The 25,881-nt window shown below is 41.1% G+C and overlaps 1 protein-coding gene across 1 annotated transcript in view; it reads left to right on the plus strand.

The window, feature by feature from the left end:
* Positions 1–25,881, plus strand: part of LOC134497608 (sodium channel protein type 5 subunit alpha-like) — a 113,444-nt gene that overhangs the window by 49,976 nt on the left and 37,587 nt on the right. The window contains exons 4-6 of the mRNA XM_063303333.1: positions 4,075–4,181; positions 11,217–11,371; positions 12,857–13,030. Coding sequence (XP_063159403.1) covers positions 4,075–4,181; positions 11,217–11,371; positions 12,857–13,030 — 436 coding nt within the window. The remainder of the gene's footprint in view (positions 1–4,074; positions 4,182–11,216; positions 11,372–12,856; positions 13,031–25,881) is intronic.

Genomic DNA, 25,881 nt, shown 5'->3' on the forward strand with positions numbered 1-25,881 from the left:
CCCAGTATTCAGGGAATCCTATTTAATTTGCTCCTCTAGTGCCTTCAGCCTACAATCCCCATATTGTCATGGTTGCTGATGAAAATATTAGGTTTTCTTGCTTCTTCCCCATCCTTTCTTTTTATAGACTCTTGCCTGAGGAAGCATTCTGGAGAATTCGAAAATGTGCACCCTCTTTGTGACATTTTGGTGGAGCTTAATGAAAATATCCCCCAACTGTGAATTCTGCACATTCTCTAAGGAGCATTCCCCTATTGACTTGAAGTGCTGCCCACCATCCTTGAGTCAGCACGAAACCATGCCAGGCATAAAATTATTGTCAATTCCTATCCAGTTTCTACTGCACCTGTTCCAAGTCAGTGCCCAGTGGTGTTGCTCCTATTTGTGAGTGTGCCAGTCATTATAGGCAGGTTTTCTCCTCTGGCTCTGCTGCTGTCTCCTTTCAACACATCACTGTCCAGTATGGGAGAGAAAAAAACAACAACCATCCACCAGGGTGACCTCAGAACTCTTGACTGGGCTTCTCTAGATTGGTTGGTTTTCCCTTCTTCCCATGCCCTATACCATCTCTCAAGGTAGCAGAACAGAAATATCTCCAGAGAGGCAGAGGGGCATCATGTGGTGGAGGTGGGGGTGGAGAAGCAAAGGGGCAAATTATGATATATGCATTGTGACATTGCAGTACCAACTCCACCCTTTCATATTTGCATCACAGTACTGCACAGATGTATCTAAGGCAGGGCTTCTCAGCCAGGGTCCCGTGGCACCCTCGGGTTCCGCAAGACATCACTAGGGGTTCCCTGGGAGATCACAATTGATTTAAAAAATTATTTCAAAATCAGGCAACTTCACATTCAAGAGGGAAGTTTCATTCTTTAGTTTAAGAACACTGTTAATGCGTATATGCAGGCCTACACATGAAATGAATATAATAATTTTGTACCTTCTGGCCTCTATTTGAGCCTGAATGTGCAGCAGTTCCCTGAGGCCTGAAAAAATATTTCAAGGGTTCCTCCAGGGTCAAAAGGGTGAGAAAGGCTGATCTAAGGTTGAGTTGTGACATTATGAAGCATGTTCTGTCATTTTGATAAAATCTCCGCTTGCTGCAGATACTGCTGTAGAGGAAGGAGATGGACCCTGCTTTCATCTTGCCAGGACCTATACACCAGGACACTGACACTGATTAGCAGTTGGGTATAGCCTTGTGTGGCACAGAGTGGTAGGCGGCAGTATTGCAACCGAAACTCTCCCCACGACCCGGGTTCGATCCCAGTGGAAGCTGGATTCTCGGGTAGACGGCTCAGGTCGACTCAGCCTTCCATCCTTCCGAGGTCGGTCAAACGAGCACCCAGCTTGCTGGGGAAGGTGACGACTGGGGAAGGCAATGGCAAACCACCCCGCGATAGTCTGCCAAGAAAATGTCACGAAAGCGGCATCCCCCCAAAGGGTCAGACGTGACTCGGTGCTTGCACAGGGGACCTTTCACCTTTCACCCAAAAAGCTCTACAAATGTTGCACACCTGGTCCTTTAGTTGGAGAGAGGCCAGCTTAAAGGGGAGAACAGTACTTTAATACACTTAGCGACAATTCAGACAGGTTCATTCATAAGTTGAGGACAAGTTCAAGCCATGGGACCAAGGTGGAAGAAGTGTTGCCAGGGCATGAATGAGCATGGTAAAGTGCAGGCAAGACATAGGCTCAGAAAGCCAGTGGGAAAAGCAGTTGCTGGTAGATATATCACTGCCAAGGAAGTTGGGAGTAAAAGGATATTATTGCTGGATTCCAGTCAAATTTCAGTTGCTCCTGAATTTTTTCCAATGCCTCTGAATACCCTGAAAAAATTGATTCGGGGCATGGGGAAAGTAGATCACTTCAAAGTATAGTAATGCTTTTCTTCTTTGCTAATTCCTGCCTACCTTTGTGTACTCTGCTTACCCATTTCAAACAAAAGTCAGATTTTGTGAGTAAGGATTCTGGAATTTTTGCATGTTGAGCCAGAAATGTTACAATTCTGCTATATTAAAGAAATGATGGGTAGGAGAACATGTTGGTGTAAAACCAGTGATGAAAGGAGCTGAGTCATTTTAAAGCAATCTTCCTCTTTGAAAAAAAGCCTTGAGTGCTTTTTCTATTAGTTATCCATTAGCCTAGCACTCATTAGCCAAAAACTAGGACCAGATTTGTCTCTTCTTAGGCTACTGGTCAAATACCGTGTGCTTCTTTCCATTTAACTGCCCCCGCCCAAAAGGACCAGAGATTTGCTTTGTTTTTTGTTTTAAAGGTGAACAATTCTAGGGGTTTGACTGACTGCTGCCCCCCTTAATTATTAAGTTATGATGAAGATGGCACAGCTTTCAGGTGATCCCACAAAATGTTTCATCTCCCCACCCCCCAACCAGCAGCATTCACATTCTTTTGCTTTGAACAAGCTCTTGTCTCTTACTGTGCATTGTTTTTAATTGTGTTTCTTTGTTTTTGGTTTCTCATCTATCCCCCCTGTGGTTGTGCTGCTGAGCTCTACAAACATTATAATCTTTCCTTTTGTCACTGCCTAGTAATTCTTGCTGCAGACCCTGTTATTCTTGGTTTACCTGAGTTAATTCTATCTGCTACTTCTTTCTGCTGGAACTTCTGTTTTCTACCTTCCCAGAATTAATACCAGGAATCACCAGAGACATTGGGGATCCTAGAATTTTGTTAGCACTTCAATGCCTGCTTTGAGGACCAGAAATTCTGATACTTTGAGAAATGACTTCCAATGTCCTTTTCTCAAGGCAAAAGTCTCTCAATGCAGGAATCTGCTCTTTGGGAGAGTTAGGAGAATATGAAGCTAATAGCAACTCCCAGATACTTACATCAGAACAGGGTGCTAAACAATAACTCTTCCCCCAAATACCACATTCCTGAACTTAATCACATGGAATTTTTAACTGTGTAACTTTATATTCAGAATTTAATCTCAATTGTTTTCAGTGTGCTCACTCCCAGCTAATTTTATATATTGTATTGTAGCCAAGTTAGCAGAACGAAGCAACAGGCACAACGAGAAACATTTGGGAATGGGACTTGTCAAAAAAGTCAAGACAGGGGCTGCAACCGCATGATTGAAGCCTTGTCCCTTTTTGTGTGTGTCACAGTGCACCTAAAAAAATGGTTGGGCCTTCAATCATGCGGTTGCAGCCCCTGTCTTGACTTTTTTTGATACCCATGCAGAGAGCTCTGGGCACAACACACTGAAACCTAACCCTGTATAAGAAAAGAGTTGCTGTGTTCACATAGCACGCTGAGCCCAAACAGATCAGTTATATTATTATGACATCATGTGACAATCTGATTTACAGAGCATATTAAGACAAAGGCTGGTTTCCTGCAAAATTTGCTAAATCACAACCTTCAAATTCTACTTTAGCCTAGTTATTTTGTGAAATCAGCTAACGTGTCTTTCTTTTCAAAACACGATGGAGTAGTTTCAAAAGTTAGGATCTTAGTTTTTTAATAGCATGGGTTTCTACCCCCCAGAGCCAATGAGACAGGTAGCAATTCTAAATGCAAGGGTGATAAATTCCATTGGATGTAGTGACATATCTGATTAAATGTACATGGGGTTAGACTGCTAAGCTGTGTCCTCTCCCCATCATGTTTTACCTTGCATTACCTTTGCTGTTGTCAACTATGTCCCTCTGAAATAACTTTAGCAGCAGATGGCCAACCTTGCCTGGACTAGAAAGATACCTCATCCCAAACTGACAGATGACCTCTACCAGTGGCTTCATAGAGCTGTTAAATAACATGCAGGAAACAACCGAGCACTGCAGTTTTAAAATACTTCTGTACAGTTGCTTTTCTCTATAATTTTGCTTTTTGTTCATAGCATGCTCCACCCTTTTCAGTGCTCATTGGGAGCCATGGGAATCTCTTGAAGAGTTATTTCTTTCCTCCTTTTATCCTTTTCGGAGCTGACTGAATCATGCGACACAGGCAGGCTTTGTTTAAAAAAAAATCACAGCAACTTCCGTAGGACTGAGTGATGAAGTCTCTGCTCTTCTTTCTTCCCTAGAAATTTGATGAAATCAGCCTGTCGGAAGGAAGTACGGTGGATTTGGCAATTCCATCGGATCTGCTGGAACAGATGCCTGAACTGGCAGAAGAACTGATGGAACCTGAAGATTGTTTCCCAGAATGTAAGGATGAGCTGCTTTTCTCTTGACTGGAACAATTCAGGAGCACAGCAGATGTCCTGCTGATAGAAATGAACAATCCACATGAGGCAGCTTGTACAGGGCTGTGCTGCTAAGAACCACAGCTGGGGAATTACAACCTTTGAAAGGGAGCAATTGCTGGCTTGGCTGATTAAAGAATAGCCTAAAAATTGACCTCTGCTTTAGCCTAGTCTCTCTCTACATTGCCATAATAGAACTCTAACCAGATTTTCTGAGCCCCAGTAAAGAAACCCCACTCCTTGGGCCTGGTGAAGTAATCCAGCAGAAGCTGTCTCTAGTTAAGAGTGGAATGATATTATCCTTTTTTACATGCCGGCAAGTTTGCAGCAGCCTCTCTTGTCCTTTCCTAGACATGAATAACCACCACATGCATGAATGAGGGATAGAATGCCCATTTTACATGGAAATGGATATAGGTGCATCTCCTGTTATCCCCAAGGAAGGTTGGGGAAGATCTCTGCTTGGAATCCTGGGGAAGTGATGTTGCATATATATTACAATCTCATACAGTGGAGAGACTGAAGGGGGAAAAAAGTTCCTTCCACAATATTCCTTTTTCCTTAAGCCTCTTTGGCTTGTCTTTCTCTTATGTGGCTGTTTCCTCTTCCCTTCCCTGTCTTTCTTTATATCATTCCCTTCCACTCTTCTCATTCTGTCCCAATCCATCATTCTCTTCCCAGTTGGGTATCAGCCTTTGAGGTAGGCCAGGTAAAAAAACAGGTATGGCAGGGATTCCAGGAATATTCTTTATTGTAGTAAAATAGAGCTGAATCTTGAAAGCCTGTGCAAGTTTCTCTCTGTCCCCTCTTATACTTAACAAAATCAAAATGACATTGTTTTGACTTCCTTTGTCACAGTCCTCTTTCTCAGGACTCTGTAATGTTTTCTGCAAATCCTCCCTTAATGGCTCATTAATTCCTTCCCTATCTCCATGGTCAACTCTAAACTTCTTTACACTGGGCAACCATGGCATTCCAGATGTTATGGGATCTCAGCTCCTATTACCTTCTGTTGGCAACAATCAGTGGGTGGAGATTGGAGGTTATAACAACTCGGGAGAGCCAGTTTCTTCATTCTTATACTACATCTTCATTGGCAGGGCCCACCCATGATGCTATGCCATACAGTTTGGCTCCGTCAATGGTCTGAACCCAGTTACTATAATTTGTAAATCTTGGTTTATGACTGAGCTTGCAAGGACCAACCAATATAACTATTTCACCAAACCTTGGTTAGTCAAAACATGGTTCAGGGTTTCATGGAACAGGTAGAGAGCCATGAACCAAAACTGAGTGGACCTAATTTGGAGGAGAGGGTTAGGTGTTTTGTTTTAAATGGGGGAGGGTCAGAGAAAGTACCACAAGTCTCTATAAACATTAGTGCAATATGTGAACCCTTTCATTATTTGCAAAGCAAAAATTCTGCATCCACATGAATGCTTGATAGATCAGAATGTATATTTATATTAATATTCTCTCCTAATCAATACTAACAAAGCCAGAGTTTCATGTGTAAAATTTCAATTTAGCAAGGACTATGTCAAATTATCTGTTTTTCAGTCCTACTGATTAAAAACAGGATGAGTTACCCTTCACAGTTCTGAAAAACTGCTGTACCAAGCAATCTAATAAACACCAGGAATGTGAAAAATCTATTTCTAAAACATTTAATGGATTAAAGCAGTAGAATAAATATGAGAATGACCCATTAGAACATTGCAAATTCATCAAAATTCTGCTTAAATTTGAGAGTCCCAGCACCAAAACTGGGATAAGCACCTCTGCCCTTGGGAGAAAACTAAATGGTATTTAAAAGTTTTAACAATTAAAAATTAAATTTAAAAAGGTCTTCCCCTTGTTGAGCTTTCTTGTTCTGAATATTGGAATATTAAACTCACATTTAAATACAATTTTTAAATACTGGGCAGGCATTTCTCTGCCCCCAACTTTGCATCATGAGCTGTCATTGATAAGGACAGCAAAGCACTCAGGCAGGAGGACAGAACATCCACCCAACATATTTAGAAAACGGTTTGACCTGAGACCAGAGTTATCTGAAGAACTGCCTTCTCTCACTTGTCCATGTACTAAGATACTTGAGGCACTGCTCTTCCCCCTCCCTAGGGTCTCCTCACAATTTTTTGAGGTAGATAGGTATTTGCTTCCTTGTTAATTAGATGTATATCCCCTACCCTTTTTCCAGGAGCAAAAGATAGCATATGTAGCTTTCTGTCCTCCAATTTTTCCCCACAATAACATAACTGTGAAATATATCAGGTTGAAAGAGGTGGCTCAAAGTCACTCACTTAGCTCCCATGACTGAGGGAGGGCTTGAACCGGGCCTCCCAGGTCCTGCCCAATCTCGTAACCACTGTCTCTCAGTGGGGCCAGTCTGAGATTACTCTGAACCAACCTCTTGCTTGCTTCTCACCTGATTCAGTACGGGGGTTCACCAGAGGAGGTTCTGTTCCCACAGAGGTTACATGGGTGGCTACCATAGGCAGCAGGGACTTCTTCGTTGTGGCATCCCAATTTGGAAAAGTTTCTGTGGACAGATTCACTAGGCCTACGTTTTCTAGACAAAGATTGTTCTCTTGTCTTTTGCTTTAAATGCAGCCTAGCAGTGAACTGGTTTAAGCTTCCATTGTCACCTTGCTTTCTTTTCAATAATTTTATTATTTAAATTCTTTAATTCTTCTGCAAGGGTTGCTTGCAGAAAAATGGAGGTGTTCTTTAGACAATAAAGCCTAAGTTTCCCCATTTCCTCTCCTCCCATTCTGGTGATCTTCAGCCATTTTCTGTAACCTTTAACTGACTGCATAAGATGATGTGACAATTTATTTTTTAAGATTAAAGCATTCCAGGTTTGGGAAAACCCAGTTCTGCCTGCCACTAAGATGCAGAGATGAGGAGGGAGAAAAATACTCTTAATTCTCCATCTAATATACGTAATTACTCAAAAGGCATGAAGTTCCATTGCAACTGATTGTTCCCTGGGGTGCTATGAGTGGAAGCAGGAAATGGGGGAATCAAGATAGGGACTAAGATGTGACAAGCTGTCAGAAAGCTGCAAGCATACACATCCCCAAGGATTATTTAACTTGGGAACAAGCCTGCTCCAAGGGGATTAGTTGGAGATAACTCGCCAGGAATAGGATGTGAAAGATGATTGAAAGAGATAACAGAACCCCCATAGGACAGGGAGACGACCTGAGATCTAAGACATTTTCTTTGTGGTTCTGCAACAGCCAAACATTAATGTAGTCGATGGAAAACGGCACAGTATGGCACAGTATTTTGTCATATGCAACTGTTAGCCCTTTAGGGTAGACCAGACTAGGAAACCAAAGGCATGCAGGTCTTGTCTAAGTCATTTTGTCAGGTTACAGTTCTGTCCCAGACTCAGGTTTCTTTTATCTGCCATTGTCTTGGTAGCAGCATTTCCTCCTGTTCCTCAGGGCCATTCCCTCTGTCCACTACAGGAACTCTTGGAGAGCTTCTTTTCAAATACTTCTCTTTCTGTTGGCCTTCAGGACCAACCTGCATGTACTAAATTGCTTTTCCAGTCCCTTAGTCCCAGGTTTTTCTCGGTGATACAAATTACCTACAGTAACCTCAGTTTGGTAGCTGAACCAGGGTTAATCACTTGCTGGCTAATCCTATAGCAAGAATTGGACAACAGAGCGTTTCCATTTGTGCTATTAGGCTATTCAATAACTTCAAGACCTTCAACCAAGCATCTTTCCATACCAAATAGAGAACAATTTTCATTTCCCTGGTCCTTCTTAGATGACCATTTTCACAAAATGGTGCTGGGACAGTTGATGTGTTCTTAAATGAACTATGGGTTCCATGGAACTTTTGTTCTCTGTGTTTAAACCTCAAATCACTGGAAGAAATCACCTGAGACTAGGAATCTCATATCAGCAATATGCAGGTGACATTCAGCACAATTTCTTCTTTCTGTGTTATTCCAGGATACTGTGGACACCCTGAACCTTTACCTGGGAGACAACAATGGACAAACAAATTGAAACAAATAATTCAAATTGTTCATAGGTTCTTTTTGTGAGCTAGGTCAAATCTAGAAATAGATTCAAACAGTTTTAAAAGAAATGGCACTTCCTTTGAAAAATGCAAGTTCATGCTTTGGGGAATCTTTTGGATGCAGCCTTGACTAAGGTCTTTGGGAAATCCTTTGCCCATCAAGGATCTCTTCCAGTTTCTCTTAAATTTTGCCATTACAGTGAAGTGACAGTGGTGTGGGTGTTCTGAGACCTCTTCACCCACAGCACTTTCCTTGGAGGAAGATGCTCTTCCTCAGAGTAAATCATAGGAACTCCAAAGGGCCCTATAGGAGCAATGATCCTGCAGCAACAAATACTACTCAAAGTTATTGAAATGGCTGGGCTATGAGTGCGCAGCAGTCAATAACCCTGAGGATGATAGATGGGTACAATTTCCCTCCCTCCAAACTAGCCTGAACCCAGTGTTCATCATGGCTCATGGCAAGCTTCCCTTAGGTGTTGTCCCTTTTATTCTTAAAAATATGTCTGATGGTTCATCAATCAAGTTTTGTGCCATCAAACTTGGTGATCAAAGCCAAGCTAAGAGCAAGGATTAGCAGGCTCTGTGGTGACATCTCCAGGGGCCAAAAGATGTAGTGCAGCTTGCAAGCTATAGGTTGCCTATAACTGACTCAAAGGAATAGATTGTAAGAAAAATACACTCTTTCCTTGCCTTACCTTCCCAAATTCTGCTTCTTTGGGATTTTCCCATCGCTTCCATCATGATGTACTTCCAGTCCCAGAACTGGACTGTGAGAAAATGTCTTAAAAGGTGTTGAATTGAAAGGCATGGGTAAGCCTGGTGTATTTTGTTTGCACACTCCACAGCTTCAATTCAACTTTACAAGTTAATTCCCTAATCCCCATTTGTAACCATACTAGTTAGCCTATGTTTAATAAGTATGGAGGGGTACCCAGAGGGCGTCAAAAAAGTCAAGCTGGTAGCTACAACCACATGAGAGAAAGCCTCCTTCCTTTTTACAGTACACGCATCACACATGTGTGGTTGTGGCTGCCATCTTTACTTTTTTTACCATCCCTGCATATTCTCATATAAGAGTGTGTGTATTTATTTGCTCACCTTGGCTTCACCAGTCTGGCAACTTCAGAGGTGTTGGACATTGCAGTGTTGGGCTGCAAGTCCCTTCAATGCCATGGTAGCAGAGGGTGATGGAAACTGTAAAAAATACCTGGAGGGAGGATGGCTTTGAAGAGTTCTCTAAAATATCTTGTGTTCATCTGCAAACATTTCTGTCTGATCAAGCCCGCCCGCTCTATGACAACCTAGTATTATCTACCTTCCTCATAACAGTAAAAGCCTGCTATTTTAAACCACACTATGCTCCACTCTCTTTCTCTGATCCATCCATCCATCCATACACATACACACACACACGCACACACAATAAGCCATTGTTACACTGCAGATTTTATTGTGATGTCACTTAGGATTTTGCCTGCTCTGAAATGGTTGTGCTTTAAGGGCTGAAATGGTTGTGCTTTAAGGGAAAGGATTGTAAGGAAGAAAGAAAGAGACAGACAAAAGTGAAAGTCTCTGTGAAAATGGCATGCATCACTTTAAATTGCATTAAAAGCCTTGCTTTTATTCCTAGAATGATTACCCAACACCGCAGTCTGGAGCAAAGTTATATCTGTTACCAATGAATCATAAGAAACATTGTAAGCAAACTTTAGCTAGGAAAACTGGAGCCCAGTAAGGCATTAGTTCTCATCAGCAATCATTAGATGAAAGGGGCAGAACATTGATTTAGCTCAGGTATGCACAGCCTGTCAGCCACATGCCCCAATTCCAACCTTGCTTTTTTTCTGTGCAAAACCAGGTGCCAAATAAAAGGATACCTACTGCTGTGCTTCAGGGACTCTGTCCCTCATTCCCATACATGTCCATCATTCTACTCCCTTTTAGGGATAAGCAGCATTATACAAAGCAGAGGGGAAAAAAAGGAGTAATAAGCCAAAGAAATTAAGGCACGAGGTAAAAAAAGAAAAGAAAAGGATATATAGCTAAATTTAGTTTACACTAGCTTGCTTCACTATACCTCTCTACACCTTGCAAACCAGCCATGCTTCTCTCGTGACCATATACCGTTTCATATATTACATTTAAACTCTTTCTTTCTGAAGACCTCATCAAGTCCATCCAACCATAGCTTTCTCAGTCTTTGCCTTCTTCTTGACCCCGTCACTCTTCTTTCATGAGTGTTTTGCAATTTGATCCTCATTCTATTACCATTTCCATAGTCACTCATTTTCATATTCATTCATTCATTGCCCATCCATTCTTGATTCTGACTCTTCATTTTTATCACATTAACTCACTTAGCCCACTTTAAAAATGAGCAAAAATAATGCTAGAATACTTATTTTGTGTGACCCAAGGTGTCAAGTTCAATCCCCAACCTCCCTCATTGGAGCTGGGGAAAAAAAATCTCTACCTGGATTCCTGAGCAGCCTGTACTTGAGCAAGGTGGAACTTGATAGGAATCCAGATGGGAAATCTTCTGGAATCCCTATATTCAACCTCTTGTTGATTTCAGTATAAGATTAATCCCAGCAATTTATTTTGTTCATCATAAGAGGCATCCCCTCAATAAACTTCTGTTTCTGATGTTCTTGAAATAATCCTTTGCAGGTTTTTTATCCAAATTTTTGGGATGGTTTGTGAAATAAACACAAATTTTTGTATTACATACAGCTGCATAATATGCCTTTGGAGGCTGGGAGACAAAATAAATGTATTCATGGCATGATATTTGGTCCTTTTTTAAAAAAAAAAAAAGCTAAATACTAAGATATTTTGATATGGGTAGCAAAAATAATGGGCAATATTTGAAATAATATGGAGCATCCAGAGAGATCCCTCCATAGTAATTTCCAACTGTAAGCTGATTCCTTTTTGTCTTTTTTAGCTTGTGTCAGAGTTTTTCCATGCTGTTCAGTGGACATCACAAAATTCCCTGGCAAAATTTGGTGGAGGCTGAGGAAAACCTGCTATCAAATTGTTGAACACAGTTGGTTTGAGACTTTCATCATTTTCATGATTCTTCTCAGCAGTGGAGCTTTGGTAAATATAAAACCTACAATTTCCACCCCTTATTTTTTTAAAGACACATGGTCTGTGTATCAGATACAAATTTCACAGTTTGTAAGAAATGAATGTTCATTCTCAGGAGTGGTCCTACCTTTAGGCAAAGTGAAGTGGATACTTCAGCAACTTGTGAGAGGCAGGATGTAAAAAGTGGATAGGATGACGCTTGGTGTGGAATGCAACTCACCCTATATCCCCCCTGGTATGTGGTTCCTCTTAGATATGATGGAAGACACCATCCATTGCTGGTTTTGAAGAAAGATTCAAGGCTTAATCTGGTTGTCTTTTGTTGGCATAAAGGGGTGAATTCTTCACCTTAGGAAATCATGGGCTTGAGGATAAGTTGTTAATTAGAGCTCCTGAATTCTCTAGCTTAAATGAATATTCCAGGCTTCTCACATAGCAGCAGATAAGTAGGATCTCTGGCTAAGGCAAGGGGAAACCGTTGCTGGTCAAAGAAGAGTATGCAGCACTGACTTGATGGAAACTGTAGGTCAAGTGTCTATGTTTCTTCTGTGCCCCAGAAGATTGAGAGCCCAGTGGCTGTTGTCGCACAAGGGCAAGTGTGAAAATAATGATTCTTATGTTTTGGCAGCAAAAGGAGAGATTTCAGGACTGGGTTCTACTGTAATATAAATGGTCAGTCTTTAGTGAGGAGAGCTTTGGCCTTACTCTCAGCTACCCCTGCTGCTGAGATCATGTGTTCTCCAGCCATCCTTGAGGTGGTAGAAATCTGTATTAGCAAGAAGTGTGCTGTTCCTGCCTTTATTGCCTCTGTTCCCAGTCACTGCCAGGCCCCTACCTTCCCCCCTCCCCCCAAGATAATAGGGAACACACCCAGACAGGTTTTACCCACCTTGACCCTGCCCTTGGATGGCGTTGGAATAAGAGGAAAAAGGTATTTTAATACCAGTTAACAGCTGAGGAGGATGTAAGGCTGTCTCGCTGCTGAGTGGAGGATGAGATGAAGGAAATGTTATGGGGGCAAAAAACAAAAACAAGTTGCCAGGTTATCTTTATGCCAGTTAGGTGCAAGTGAGGTCATGATCAACCAGTTTTAGATCATCGTTATGATTGACTCTTTGTGTTCTCCTGGAATCTCATGAAGGCTCTTCTTTTCAGTGACTTGCCACAACCCACCTGATTACAAATGCGTATTTTCATTGCAACATTTGCTTGCTTGGTGAGGAAATGCCCTCTTCCTTAGGAGCCTGTCCTACAGTCACTGCAGAAAGCCTGATGCAGATGGTTTTGCTGATTCTGCATGCAGAGCTGCTAAATCAACAGGCAGTCTAGAACATCATTTTAAGGCCTTCTACCATACTGGGGTATTTTTTTGTGTCAATAGCTTTCCTAAATATTTGCTCTCATCCTGTCATTTATGGATAACTCCTTTGAAGCTCTATTTCTCTCTTTCAAAAAGAATATCTGCAATGTGAAATGCTCTAACTATTCTCCCAGGCCTTTGAAGACATCTACTTGGAAGAAAGGAAGAACATTAAAACCATGTTGGAGTATGCGGATAAGATCTTCACCTATATTTTTGTTTTGGAAATGCTTCTGAAATGGGTAGCCTACGGCTTTAAGAAGTACTTCACCAATGCTTGGTGCTGGCTTGATTTCTTCATTGTCGATGTAAGTACTACATTTGTTCTCCAGGTGGCATCATACAGCAGTGTGGTTGTGGGCACAGCCCACAGTCTGAATGGGGCTTAAGCAGATTTGGCTTCCTCGGGGTGGCATAAAATGAACCCATGGCATTTAGTGTTTCATTTTCTATGTAAAATGAAATCTACAGAATTTGCCTTTCTTTTCACACTGGAATTAGATATCACATGAAAATGTGGCTTTGAATTATCTCTTAGTGCCAAAGCAGAGATCTCATGGTTCAGTAACCCTTTTTTAGTAGAAGAATATGAGAGATGTGAAACCATGATGGTTTGCAATCCCTTCCCTAAGTTATTCTGAAAAAAAATATCTAAGTTCATTTCCCCTCTAGCAGCTTTTTGTTTTTTTACTCTTTAGCAAGATTTATCAAGGATAAGTTTACAAGAATTCTAGCAACTGAACTGAACATTTAGAGACCAAAGTACCATAAAGGTAGTCCTCAACTTACAACCACTCATTTAACAACAGCCCAAAGTTAGGATGGCCTCAGAATGGGTGCTTTACAGCCTGTAAAGCACTTCCGAGCATTGCAAAATGTTGCACCAACCCCCGCAGTTAAGGCAACGGGCTAGGAACCAGGAGATTGTGAGTTCTAGTCCCGCCTTAGGCGTGAAAGCCCACTGGGTGATCTTGGGCCAGTCCCTCTCCTTCAGCCCAACCCACCACAGAGGATTGTTGTTGTGGGGAAAATAGGAGGAAGGATTATTAGGTATGTTCACCACCTTGAGTTATTTATAAAAATAATAAAGGCAGGGTAGAAAATAAATAAAAATAAAATAAAAATTTCGGGCGCTTGGCAACCTGCTCATATTTATGATCAGTTGCAGCATCCTTTGTGACTTTTTTGCCATTTTCTGGCAAAAATGCCCACTGGGGAAGCTGGATTCACTTAACAACTGCGGTGATTCCCTTAACAACGACCGTAAAAACAGTTGTAAAATTGGGGCTGGTCATGTGGTGACTCAACTTACAACTGCAACAACCTACGATGGAAATGCCTATTCCAGTTGTGGTCATAAGTCGAGGACTACCTGTATATATTAGGGTGGAGACTTTCTAGTGTCTTTCTTACAGCCTTCCTGTGATCTGTCAAGGGGCAGGTCTCTTCACCAATAACAGGGAAACTTGCCACTGGGTATTTACATAATTAGAACCTTAGGAAACCAAATTTTATACCATTAAGGAAAACAAAGCTGTCCTAACTATGAGCAATTGCATTCCCCAAAGTAACATGCTCCCTCATTCTTAACTGTTTATCTCCACAGTCTCTTCTCAGCATACCTTATTCCTAAGAGAAATCTTTCTAAGGTAATTCCCTCACAAGCAGCATACAGTATCTTCCAGAGTCACCCAACCATCATTGTCCCAAAATAGCAGTAATAAAAACAAGCTTTATATTATTTCAGTGATGGTTGGTTGATGCTATAAAGACACTGTAAGTGCCTAGTAGGGAAAATGGCCTTTGTTAACCTTTGCAAGAAATTCAGACCTCAGGAATGCTGAATTAACTCTTTCCAAAAGCTCTATCCAAGCTTTTAAGAATTTAGCTACTCAGAGGACTTCCATTAAGAAAAGCAAAACAGTGGCACACTGGTGGTCCTAAAGGAAGATCAGATTTAAGGTCACCAATTTAGGCAGATTGTCAGGAAATACTTCCATCCTAACTATAGTCCTAGCACACTGGGAGCTCCTCAGCAGTAGAAACAGGATTCAGATTGGGTGAGTCTTTGTTGACAGAAAAAGAATAAGAACTTTGATTTTTATAAGCTGTTTTAGGAGGCAACTCTTGAAAATCCTTTCAGGTCATGTGGTCACTATAGTGGCTGCTTACATGCCTGAAAAACTTAAGGGGGAAAAAAATCACTTGCTAGGAGCTGCCTCAACATGGATGTATTTATTTGATTGTTTGCAACTATTTCTATGTCACTTCAATTGGGCTTACAAACTAATAACAAAATGTTTAAGGTATAAATAAGGTAAAATATAAATAAGTTTCAATAAACCATAATTAAACCATCACCTAACTATAAATGTCCTAAAACTACAGTAAACATTCAATACCCATCCAAGTATTTACTTAGCACATCTCTGGATCCCCAATGCCTGTTTATACAGCTAGGTTTTCAACAGCTTTCTGAATGTTACTGATGAAAACACTGTTCTTATTTTTAAGGGTAATTGGTTTCCTGGGTGGGGAGCTCTACCAGAGAATGCTTTCCTCCAGAGTAAATCTCTGTATCTCTAGAGACTCTTTGCAAGTACTCAGGTTTTTAATCACCTCTATTTTACTAACAAAGCCTGTATCTTTTACAACTGTTGCCCCTACCATCCAGTCTTCTGCTCAGTCTTTTCCCCAAATCATTTTTGTTTGTTTGTTTTAAAGAATATTTAGTAGTATAGGATATTCAGAGGCCAAGGGTTTTTTTTGTCAGCCCTAAGATATTAAAGGCAAAACTGAAATACTTTGGCCACATAATGAGAAGACAGGACACCCTGGAGAAGAAGATGATGCTAGGGAGAGTGGAGGGCAAAAGGAAAAGGGGCTGACCAAGGGCAAGGTGGATGGATGACATTCTAGAGGTGACGGACTCGTCCCTGGGGGAGCTGGGGGTGTTGACGACCAACAGGAAGCTCTGGCGTGGGCTGGTCCATGAAGTCACAAAGAGTCAGAAGCGACTGAATGAATAAACAACAAAGAGAGTCAGGAAAAACAGTAATCAGCTTTCCTCTTCCTCTATCAACACCCACCCCCCGCCCCCAAACACACACACTTCTACTGATCTCTTCCCTTTCAGGGACCTATTACCTTCTCACTATTTCCCTAGTTGATTTTCCCATGGAAGGATCAAGACACAAGTGTATTTCCTTGCAACCATCACTTCTACCTCAGAGATTTCTCAGTTCTAAAGCATTAGTTCTAAAGCATTTACTGCAGATGCTGACTGCAGTCAGGAAATCAGAAGACGTTTAATCCTTGGGAGAAGAGCAATGACAAATCTCAATAAAATAGTTAAGAGCAGAGACATCACACTGACAACAAAGGCCCGCATAGTTAAAGCAATGGTGTTCCCTGTAGTAACATATGGCTGCGAGAGCTGGACCATAAGGAAGGCTGAGAGAAGGAAGATCGATGCTTTTGAACTGTGGTGTGGGAGGAAAATCCTGAGAGTGCCTTGGACTGCAAGAAGATCCAACCAGTCCATCCTCCAGGAAATAAAGCCAGACTGCTCACTTGAGGGAATGATATTCAAGGCAAAACTGAAATACTTTGGCCACATAATGAGAAGACAGGACACCCTGGAGAAGATGCTGGTGCTGGGGAGAGTGGAGGGCAAAAGGAAGAGGGGCCGACCAAGGGCAAGATGGATGGATGATATTCTAGAGGTGACGGACTCGTCCCTGGGGGAGCTGGGGGTGTTGACGACCGACAGGAAGCTCTGGCGTGGGCTGGTCCATGAAGTCACGAAGAGTCGGAAGTGACTAAACGAATAAACAACAAAAAGCATTAGTAATCATGGGATATCTGACTTCAGGGTTTCCTCCCAACTTGTGTCTTCTTTACTATGTCTCACATCAGCTGCAACCACCTTGACAAGCTGATGAGGTTCACAGATGATTGTCCTTGGCTGCTGATCATTGGATCACAGCCAGGCACTCTGAAGCTGCCATTTGTAAATTTTCACAGAATGACACATTGGAAGTATAATGGGGCATTCCAATGGTGGCTCCTAGCCACATGATATAGATCGGATGTTGTTGGTTCATACTGTTGCCAACTTGGGATAAACTGTACAGGAGGCAACTTTTCTGAGTGCTCATGCCTGATTTTGGGCAGGGGGAATCAAAATCCCTGCATGACTACCTTTTCCTTCCTTAGGATCAGGGCTGCAACTAGGGTCTGTGTCACCTGGGGCAAACATGGATTCCATGCCCATTTTGGCGCCCCCCCCAGTGCTCATTTTGGTGCCCCCCCCAGCACAGCACCCAGGGCACATGCCCCGCTTGCCCCCCCCAGTTGCGGCCCTGCTTAGAATTTCCCAACTGTGTGACATTTTAAATTAAACCTACATTGAAATACTCTATTTTCTCAGTTTTTCTTTCCCTGTATATCTTTGGCGGTTCTATCTTATATTCTGAATGTCTGAGAATTTATTTCTGAATTCTCTAGATGATGTTTTCGAGCTGACTTTATTGTTGGAGATGGTGGCTGATGCTGTTTTCTGTGGCACATTTGTGGTCCCCCTGAAGCTTCCTAGGGGCTGCCCGTATTTCCCAGTCTGAAAAAGCCTCTTGGAGGGATCTCCTCCTGATCTCTTCCTATGGGCTTTAAATGAAATATAGGAAGCCAAGGAGGCTGCAGACCACTAGGGAGATGAAAGACAAGATAGTCATTCATTCAGACACATGCATACACAGTCTCACACATACCTTGGCTATTTCACAATTTAATAAAACACTATTCCCACTGAGAATTTCACCTCATTTCTCCTCTTCTTTGAAAGTAATTTTGAAAGCAAATTGTACTTCATCAAATTGAATAATGGGTAGGAAACAAATGCAGGGAAAAAGATCTGTCATTCATTAAAGTATTTCTGCTGAGCATTGCTAAGGTTTGGGGTGTACAATCTTGCCTCTGAAAGATACTTTTGTTCCCTTCTTGGATGCTGTAGAGGAGAGGCCACTGGGTCTTGTGTTTTGATACATGATTTTCCCAACTTGATCCATTCTTAAGACATGCATGGGCAGAAGGAAAACGATGAGAGTGAGATAGGTTGATGCAGTCCTGGTACAATGCAGACATTATGTGGTCACACACATGTTAGAATAGTACTGTCAACCAATCTTTGCTGTTCTTTCACCAACAGTGGGAATGCTCAGGACTCCTCCAGCAGAGCCTCAGGGAATATTTTGCTCATTAATGACTTTGGCCAATGCCTGCAAAGTGTTTATGGAGAGGAGGAGAACTCTGGTGCCACTGCTATAAATAGAGTTTTTAAAAAGTCCCCCGAAGGGAGGAGATGGGTGGGGACAAATTGGATGGATGGATAAATAAATAAATAAATAAATAAATAAATGAAAGAGCAACTACAGCTCATCCCTTTGCAGCAGTGTGGATGGTTGGGACTGCTTGGTGGAGAGCAGCAGGACTAAGCCAGGATTTATTCCAATTATACAGATATGTAATCATCACTTAGAGTGGTAATCCAAACTCATTCTGAAAACATCTTTATCCCACTGCATCGTTCTCCTTTCCCTAGGGAGGCATCAATCTCATCTATACAGCCATAAGCATTTGCAGAACTTGCTGGACTCTGGCACCTGTCAGTCATGCTGCCATGAGCATAACAACCAAAAGACTTTTTGTGGGCCCAGATGACTAGATGTATCCATCATGCATAGTCAACAGGTCTAATTTAAGTCCATGAACATGTGTGGTCCATTAAACATTGCCCATCTGGCCCTTGGCATCCCTGAGATTGTCTTCTTTAAGATCTTCCTTCCATTCCATTTGTTTGCATGTTAAATTTATCTACACTTGGAAACATGAATAGTCTTTCCTTCTCCCTTTTCATGTTGGGGATTATAAGGAACAGCAAATCAAGGCAGCAAGCAAGATCATACTTAGCACTTCCTGATTTTTTTATCATAGTTCTCAACCAAAAACCTATTTCCTTTATCACCTGTACATGGGTGCTCAAGGAGGATATATCTTTTATTTACTCTTGTATCTTGTATCTTCCCCTTCAGCCAAACAAAGCTCCTAGGGTCTTCCTACCCATAACCCTAATCTTGATTTAAAATTAATAATAAGATTTGCTTCTTTCAAGTTTACTTCTTAGAAGTCATGGCATTAAAAAAAACAGCTTGGGAAGCATAAGGAAAAAAGCAAATCAGTTTTTTTTCATTTTTAGGGATCTAAATGAGATGGAAAGATTGTAGCTTACTCTCCTTCTGATGTCCTTAAGAAAGAGGAGGAGATGGAGGATGAATGGAGATGGATCACTTACCTTTTCTGCCAAGTTATTTTTCATAGTTGATGGAAGGACCATCAAAAAGAAGAGAAATTGGAGCTTCTGCTGATGGCTGTCTTTTTTCCCTCAGAAGCTTCCTATATTCAGCTCAATTCAGAAATAACTCTGCTGCCATATTGATGTGGAGTGATCCAGCAGCAAAGAATACTAAAAAGTAGTTAATAGTTTTATCCTGTCTTTCAACCTGAAGCTGTTGTAGACTCAACCCAGACCTGGTTCAAAGAGATTGATGTGTCACTTACAATGTTGGTCAAAATGCATGTATATAAAAAGTAGAACCTGGATGGTGCACTGGCTACAGCAGGAACCTGAGACATTTTGGAACCAGTGGGCATATTAGGAACTTGGATAACATGTGGGCACTCTTACAAAATGGCTGCTGCATGGGGGAAGTCCTTCTTATGGGACATAACCAGTTACAAAACACTGATTACTAAAATGTTACCTGCATCCTCCTCCACAGGATGTTCCATATTAGTTCTACTTACCTTTTTACCTTCCTAATACCTTGGATTTCCACTGTCATTCAAGACTGAGCATACTGGACCAAGGGCCTGATTCAGCATGTAAATCTCCTGAATTCGTAACCTTGGCTCTGAAACTCACCAATTAATCTGTGAAGCTAGCCCAATTTTGCATCATCATACTGACGATAATGAGACCCACTTTGGTGTAGTGGTGAAGGCATCAGGCTAGAAGCCAGGTGACATGAGTTCCAGTCCCACCTTAGGCACAAAGCCAGCTGGGTGACCTTGGACCAGTCCCTCTTTCTCAGCCCTAGGACGGAAGCAATGGCAAACCACCTCTGGACATGATTGAATGGATTAAAAAAAAGTGAGGATAATAAGGGTAGGTAGCAAGCAGTATTGCCTTCCAGTTCTTGGAGGAAAGGCTGGCTAAAAATGTCATAAATGAGTATCACGATCATTAGGTTGCATACCAAGCACAGCCTTTTATTATTTATTCATTTCATTAGCCTTTCTTTCAGTGCCTTTTATATGTATCTCAAAAGTAGGAATGGACAAACTAGTCCCGTTTTTTCCCCCTCCATGGTCAGATCTTTAATTTTCTCCCGACCTCTTTTCGAGGAAATTGGCAAATATTGGTCCTTGCGTAGTTAAAACAAAACAAAATGAAGTCCTTATCCATCTGTATTAGCCACATTTAGTAGGTGCAACTTTTCCCAACTTGGAAAACTCCCTGAACTCACCTCCTCAATGGGTTTTAAAGAAAAGTCAAGGCAGGGTGGGGATCTAAATTCAGTACTATACACACAGTTGGATACACAAAGCTGCAATTCCAAACTTTTCAGGACTAAACTGTCAGAACCTTTTGGCAACATGCCAGATCTGATGTGCATCCTCCTCTTTCCTTTGACTCAAGATAGTTAAGTGATTTCTTTCATGCTTATGAAGAATTTTGCAAAGCTTGGTAAATTCATACTGAAAAGGGAACATATACAGATTCACACCCACCCTTAGTCAGGAGATCCTATCAAGGAAAGCCCATGTCAGGTATGGTTTGCTTCTGAATGCTAAAACCCATCTAAAAGGGCAGCTAAAACCAATTTGCCTTTTAAATTAACCCTTGCAGCCTCCCCCTTTCCCTCCCCCTTTACTTTAACTCAATTCTGTGTCAGGTCTTTGATTCAGGTATGTAGAGAGCCAAGACCATTTCATCACTGTGGATTACTGAAGCCAATTCTTCTTGCAAAGCTGGGCATCTGAGAAGCTACAGTAATCCATCAAACAAAGGCTATTTTTGTCCAGTAGAGAATCCCTGAAGGATGTGCTTGGATAATGGACTCTAATATATCTCAAAGGAATGTGCCTCTTCTGCAAAAAGGGAGGAACAATGGAAAGAGCTATGTAAAAGGGGTGCATTACTGGTTGTGCAGCAGGCACACCAAGATGGGAAGGGAAAATCAGCATGCAGGGTAAGACAAAGTGTTCCCTGGTTTCTATTAGTTGTTTATCTGAAGTCATTTCTCTGTTGGGTATTTTTATATCATATTCTTAAAGATAGGTGTGTAAAGAAGTTACCAAGCATGTAAATAATTACCTTGTGATATGTTTTTAAAAGATTACTTCAGATATTAGCCTTATTATTATAATGGCCAATTTCAGAAAGTGTTGCCAAGTAAATAGCCATTTTTTCAAAAAATTAATTGTTATGCTTCCCATCAGGTCTCCATTCTCTTTCCCACTTTCTCTTGTCTCTATCTTCATTCAACACTTCAGCTCTTCATCTAGGGCCCTTTTACTTTTAAGGGAGACAAAACACTTTTTTTGCTGTGATGCAATTTCTTTTCAAACATTTTTTTTTGAAAGAGACATATAGAAATCTTGCTTAGAAATGTCATAAAAGAAGAGCTTTAGAATGCAGATCCACCAGTAAAATAGGGTTCGATTCTGGTCCCTCTATGTTGCATGGGTTCAGTATTTAAATTCTGCTGTTATAATATTTTTTCAACTTACAAAGTTAGCATTTAAATTGTGTGCTATATGCATACATATATCCATAAAATACACAATATCTCTATGTGTTAACTCCTAAAACACACATTTTTACATGCAATTTTCTTTAAATTATAAACGTGCAATTAAAAAAATCCTCTAACATACAGTACATATTTCTGTATGCATTTTTAGATACAGAACATTTAAGTCCACATTTGAATTCAAAAAAATGCAAGTTAGATTGGTTCAACTTAACAATACAAAAGAACGTAAGAAAATGTCCTCCATCCTTAACAAAGAATTACTGTCTTGATGAAAAGATAGCTGTACCAACAGTAACCCTGCTACTTTATTCTGCGACTAGTAAAATGTGAGTGAGGATTTGTATTTATGAATTAATAGTACTTATATACTGGCTAGAAATTAATGTTATCTGGGTGGTCAAAAATGGTATTTTAATCAATAAAAGTTGGAACATTACAAGTGTTGAAAACTTATACCACATAAAACACATACTGTCAGCACCTAGATTTAAAACTACATTCCCTTAGTTTGTTCCCTTTCCCACGAAAGCATGTCACCCCCCCTCCCATCCAGGTGGTGTTCCTGGTGTATCTCAATTTGTTGTCCTTGATGTTTTCCATAGCCATAATAATCCACTTCAACCTCACACCCCCTCCCATCTGGCGACACAGAGTCTACACCATTCACAAGGAAATTATGGCAGATCCTCCGATAAGGGGTTCTGTGAATCCTTTGATGGGGGGGGGGGAATCTGACACATACATTAACATAAGTAAAACTACTAGCAGTCAAATATGAAGAGAGGAGAGTCAGAGCAAAACCATCATAAGAATAAAACACCTGGGAAAATAGGTCTTCAGTTTGGGCCCCCAAAGCTGTAACCAATACTTTTTTTGCAGCCAAGTCTTTTGTGGAAGGACATTTCACAACTGAGGGCCATACCCTGCAGCCTAACCAGTAGCCATGTATCTTCTCTTCTCTTCTCTTCTCTTCTCTTCTCTTCTCTTCTCTTCTCTTCTCTTCTCTTCTCTTCTCCTCTCTTCTCTTCTCCTTATCTATCCTATCTTTTTTGATGGAGGTTCCCAGCAGATGGTAGGTCCTAGTTAGACACTCTATGGGCTCAGAGGCTAAGCAAGGTTGGACTTGAACTGTATATGGGTGGTAGACAAGGAAACCCCACCCACACATATCCACCCACACGTTGTAAGCTAGCTTGGGAAGATGCAAAGGTGATGAACTTCCTGGAAAAGGGGAGTGAAAAACCATTTCTGTTCTGATGCCAGGATGACTACATGTTTATGTCTGTGAAGTCACCAGAATTCAGCTCAAGAGATACTACCTTCACTCATCCTCAAAATTTTTGTTTAATCCAGAGAATTTTGTTTCTCATTGGAAAGCAACGTCTTTTAGGATGTCCACTTTACATTTGTAACACTTCAATTTATTATGGACAAAAGGCCCAAATAGGAATTTGTAACACTTGCCTGTCGTACAGATTTCAGAAAATACCCACAGGTTGAAGTCAAGAAAAAGAGGGAATCTTTGATACATTATTTGGGTAGCTAGTAAGTTAACAACATCCTATTCAGGAATCAAATTGAGTGTCAGCCGTCTGCCAAATCATCTTGAAAATGAAGCTGCCATATGGAGTAAATATATTGATGGCTTGTAATGACTTTAATTGTTTTCTGAATTTCTTTCTCCGGTTGATTAGCAAGATGGAATCTGTGTGGTGAAAAAAGGCCTGAGCGGTAATTGGGCAATCTGCTATAATCAGTTATTCTCAAACAGCTCTAGCCAGATTCAAAGCATTTTTTTTTTTGGTGGAGCTTTTTTAAAGTCTCTTCTGAAAAGGTATTGAATTTCCTAATCATCTTTATAATAAGGGGTAGGTGGGGGAAATAACAGAGTGCTTCCAGGAAAAATGTGGCATCAAATGCAACAGTAATGATATCCACGCTGAAAAAGGTGCCCTTGGAGAGTGCTGAGACAGAGAGACCCAGAGAATTTGGCGAGACATATAGTGTCCCCCACCCCCGCTTTCTCCTTGTAACTAGATGGCGGTTGTATGTGCAACCCCAAAGACAACCTGTAATGCTTGATGAAACGCATATGCACAGATGTGCTTTCCTCAGACCTAGTGCATTTGAGGGATTGGTGCCGTTAGGAGCCAGAAAAGTTAAAATGCCATGACTTCATTTCAGATCTTTTGACATCCTACTTTTCTTTCCACCAAGTCCATTTTCTAGCAACAAAGTGGTTTGCGATGACCACAAAAGCAAGCTACACTTGTTTGTTTGTTTTTAAAAGAGCTTTCAGGGTTTTAAAAATAATAAAATAACCTTCAGTTTTAGAAATAATTAGCAGATCAAACAAAATCAGACTCACAGCCAATTAAAATGATAAAAACAAGCATTGTTTTTATGGTTTAAAAATTAATTGACTGAATAAGGAGTTATAACATGATGCCTAAATATTAACTGAGATGGCATCCCAAACTTGTTTAGGGGAAGGTAGGGAGTAGGGAATGTTTCTAAAAAGGAATTAATCAGATTAATTTAAGGATTGTTGGTCATTGCAATGTTGGGAGAGGAGTGAGCAAGCTGAGGGCCTTGGGTTTCCCCTCCAAGCATGTATTTGGAAAGCCCCTATGGCAACCCTCCAGGCAAGGGCAGCTGCAGGGGGTGGGGGGAAATAAAAAATGTCAAAATGGTGGGTACAACTGAAGCCCCACCCATTTTTAATGTGCATTGTGCACATCACACACATGTAAAAAAGGGCCAAGTTTAGATTGCACTGTTGTGCCTGCCAGTTTAAATTTTTTTTAAGTTCCCATATGGACCTCACTGTCCCCAGATCACTCCCTCAAAATTCAGTAGCAAAAACTTTCATTATTGTCAGTGCAATTTTCCCAGGTCCGGTGAGGTTTTGGTAAAATAGGAGATTTAATTTATGCATTTGGCTTCTAAACATTCTCCTCCCTTGTTTCAAGATCCAATCTGGGTGTCTTGATGGATGCATTCATTAAGTTTTCTTTGCAACAGTGCAGAAGAGTTTTGCCATTGCCTCTTCCAGAATGGTTTTTGACTTTGCAATCTAGCCAATACAGCCCTGGGATTTGGAAACTAACTTGGTCCAGCCTTGCTTAACTTTGTGAGATTAGCCAAAGTCAGAATAATCTTCTAATCTGATTGTAGACTTCTATGAAACCCCAAAGATGAAATTTTACATTTTTTCCCATGCAAGAAACAGCACCTAGGTGACCTTAGCTAGTCCCAGAAAGTAAAGAGACAGGGTAAAGTCTCCTTCAAGTTAATTTTGATTCCTGGTGATTTCATAAACATGTCTACGTAGCTTTCATGGCAAAAATGTGGAAATTGTTTGCCATTACTTTTGGGGGGAATGTTTTTTCAACTTCCCAGTCTAATTTATAGCCCTGGGATTCCCTGGTGGTCTCTCACCCAGTAACCAGGCCTGACCCACTTAGCTTCTGAGTCCAGGTACTGTCACTTTCTGAGAACCATCCCTGAATCCCAAATATGGGGCAAACACTATTACAGTATTCTATTCCATCACCACATTGGTTATCACACCCTCTGCTAAGCAGACACCACTGGGAAAGTTTTCACTGGGGTGTGGGGGATGGAGGGGAGTGTTGGGCAAACTGTGAAAGCAGCATTGCCCTCTCCTGCAACAAGCTCCAAATTAGGGCCTGTACCTGTTTTCTGCCTTCTAGTGGTTGCCTGGAGTGTTGCAGCCCAGATCTAGCAGCTCTAAATTTTGGTGGATCACAATCAGGATCCACAAGAAAATGAGGTGAGACGAGGTGAAAAATAGATTGGCTTAATCATTCATTGAAGAACCATGACTTTGTCACTAAACAAACACATTCACCATCAGTGACATGCGAAGCAGCATTGACTAATTAGCCTTTTGACAATTCATATGTCCTGCCAAAATGTTATTAATACCATGTGATTTAACAAAATCTGATGCTGTTCAAAAAAGTGCTTAATAGTAATTTTCAACATTTAAATACTGTGCTTGATTCTTTGTCACAGCTGGTAGCAATGGTACTATTTGCTTTAGTTAGTTGATGGCTTTGCACTGGTTTCCTTCTGTAACTTGGACTATGCATTTGCTCCATCTATGAATTTCCCTCTTCTCCAAATCTGTTAAAATGCTGCTTATGGAAGGGTGACATCACTGGTTTGGCCACAGAGTGGAATGGGATGCTTCAGCCGAACATTACAGATAGATCTGTGGTATAGTATATATGATAGAACTGGTACATTTCTAGCTC

The sequence above is a fragment of the Candoia aspera genome, chromosome 4, assembly GCF_035149785.1.
Source record: "Candoia aspera isolate rCanAsp1 chromosome 4, rCanAsp1.hap2, whole genome shotgun sequence".
NCBI lineage: Eukaryota > Metazoa > Chordata > Lepidosauria > Squamata > Boidae > Candoia > Candoia aspera.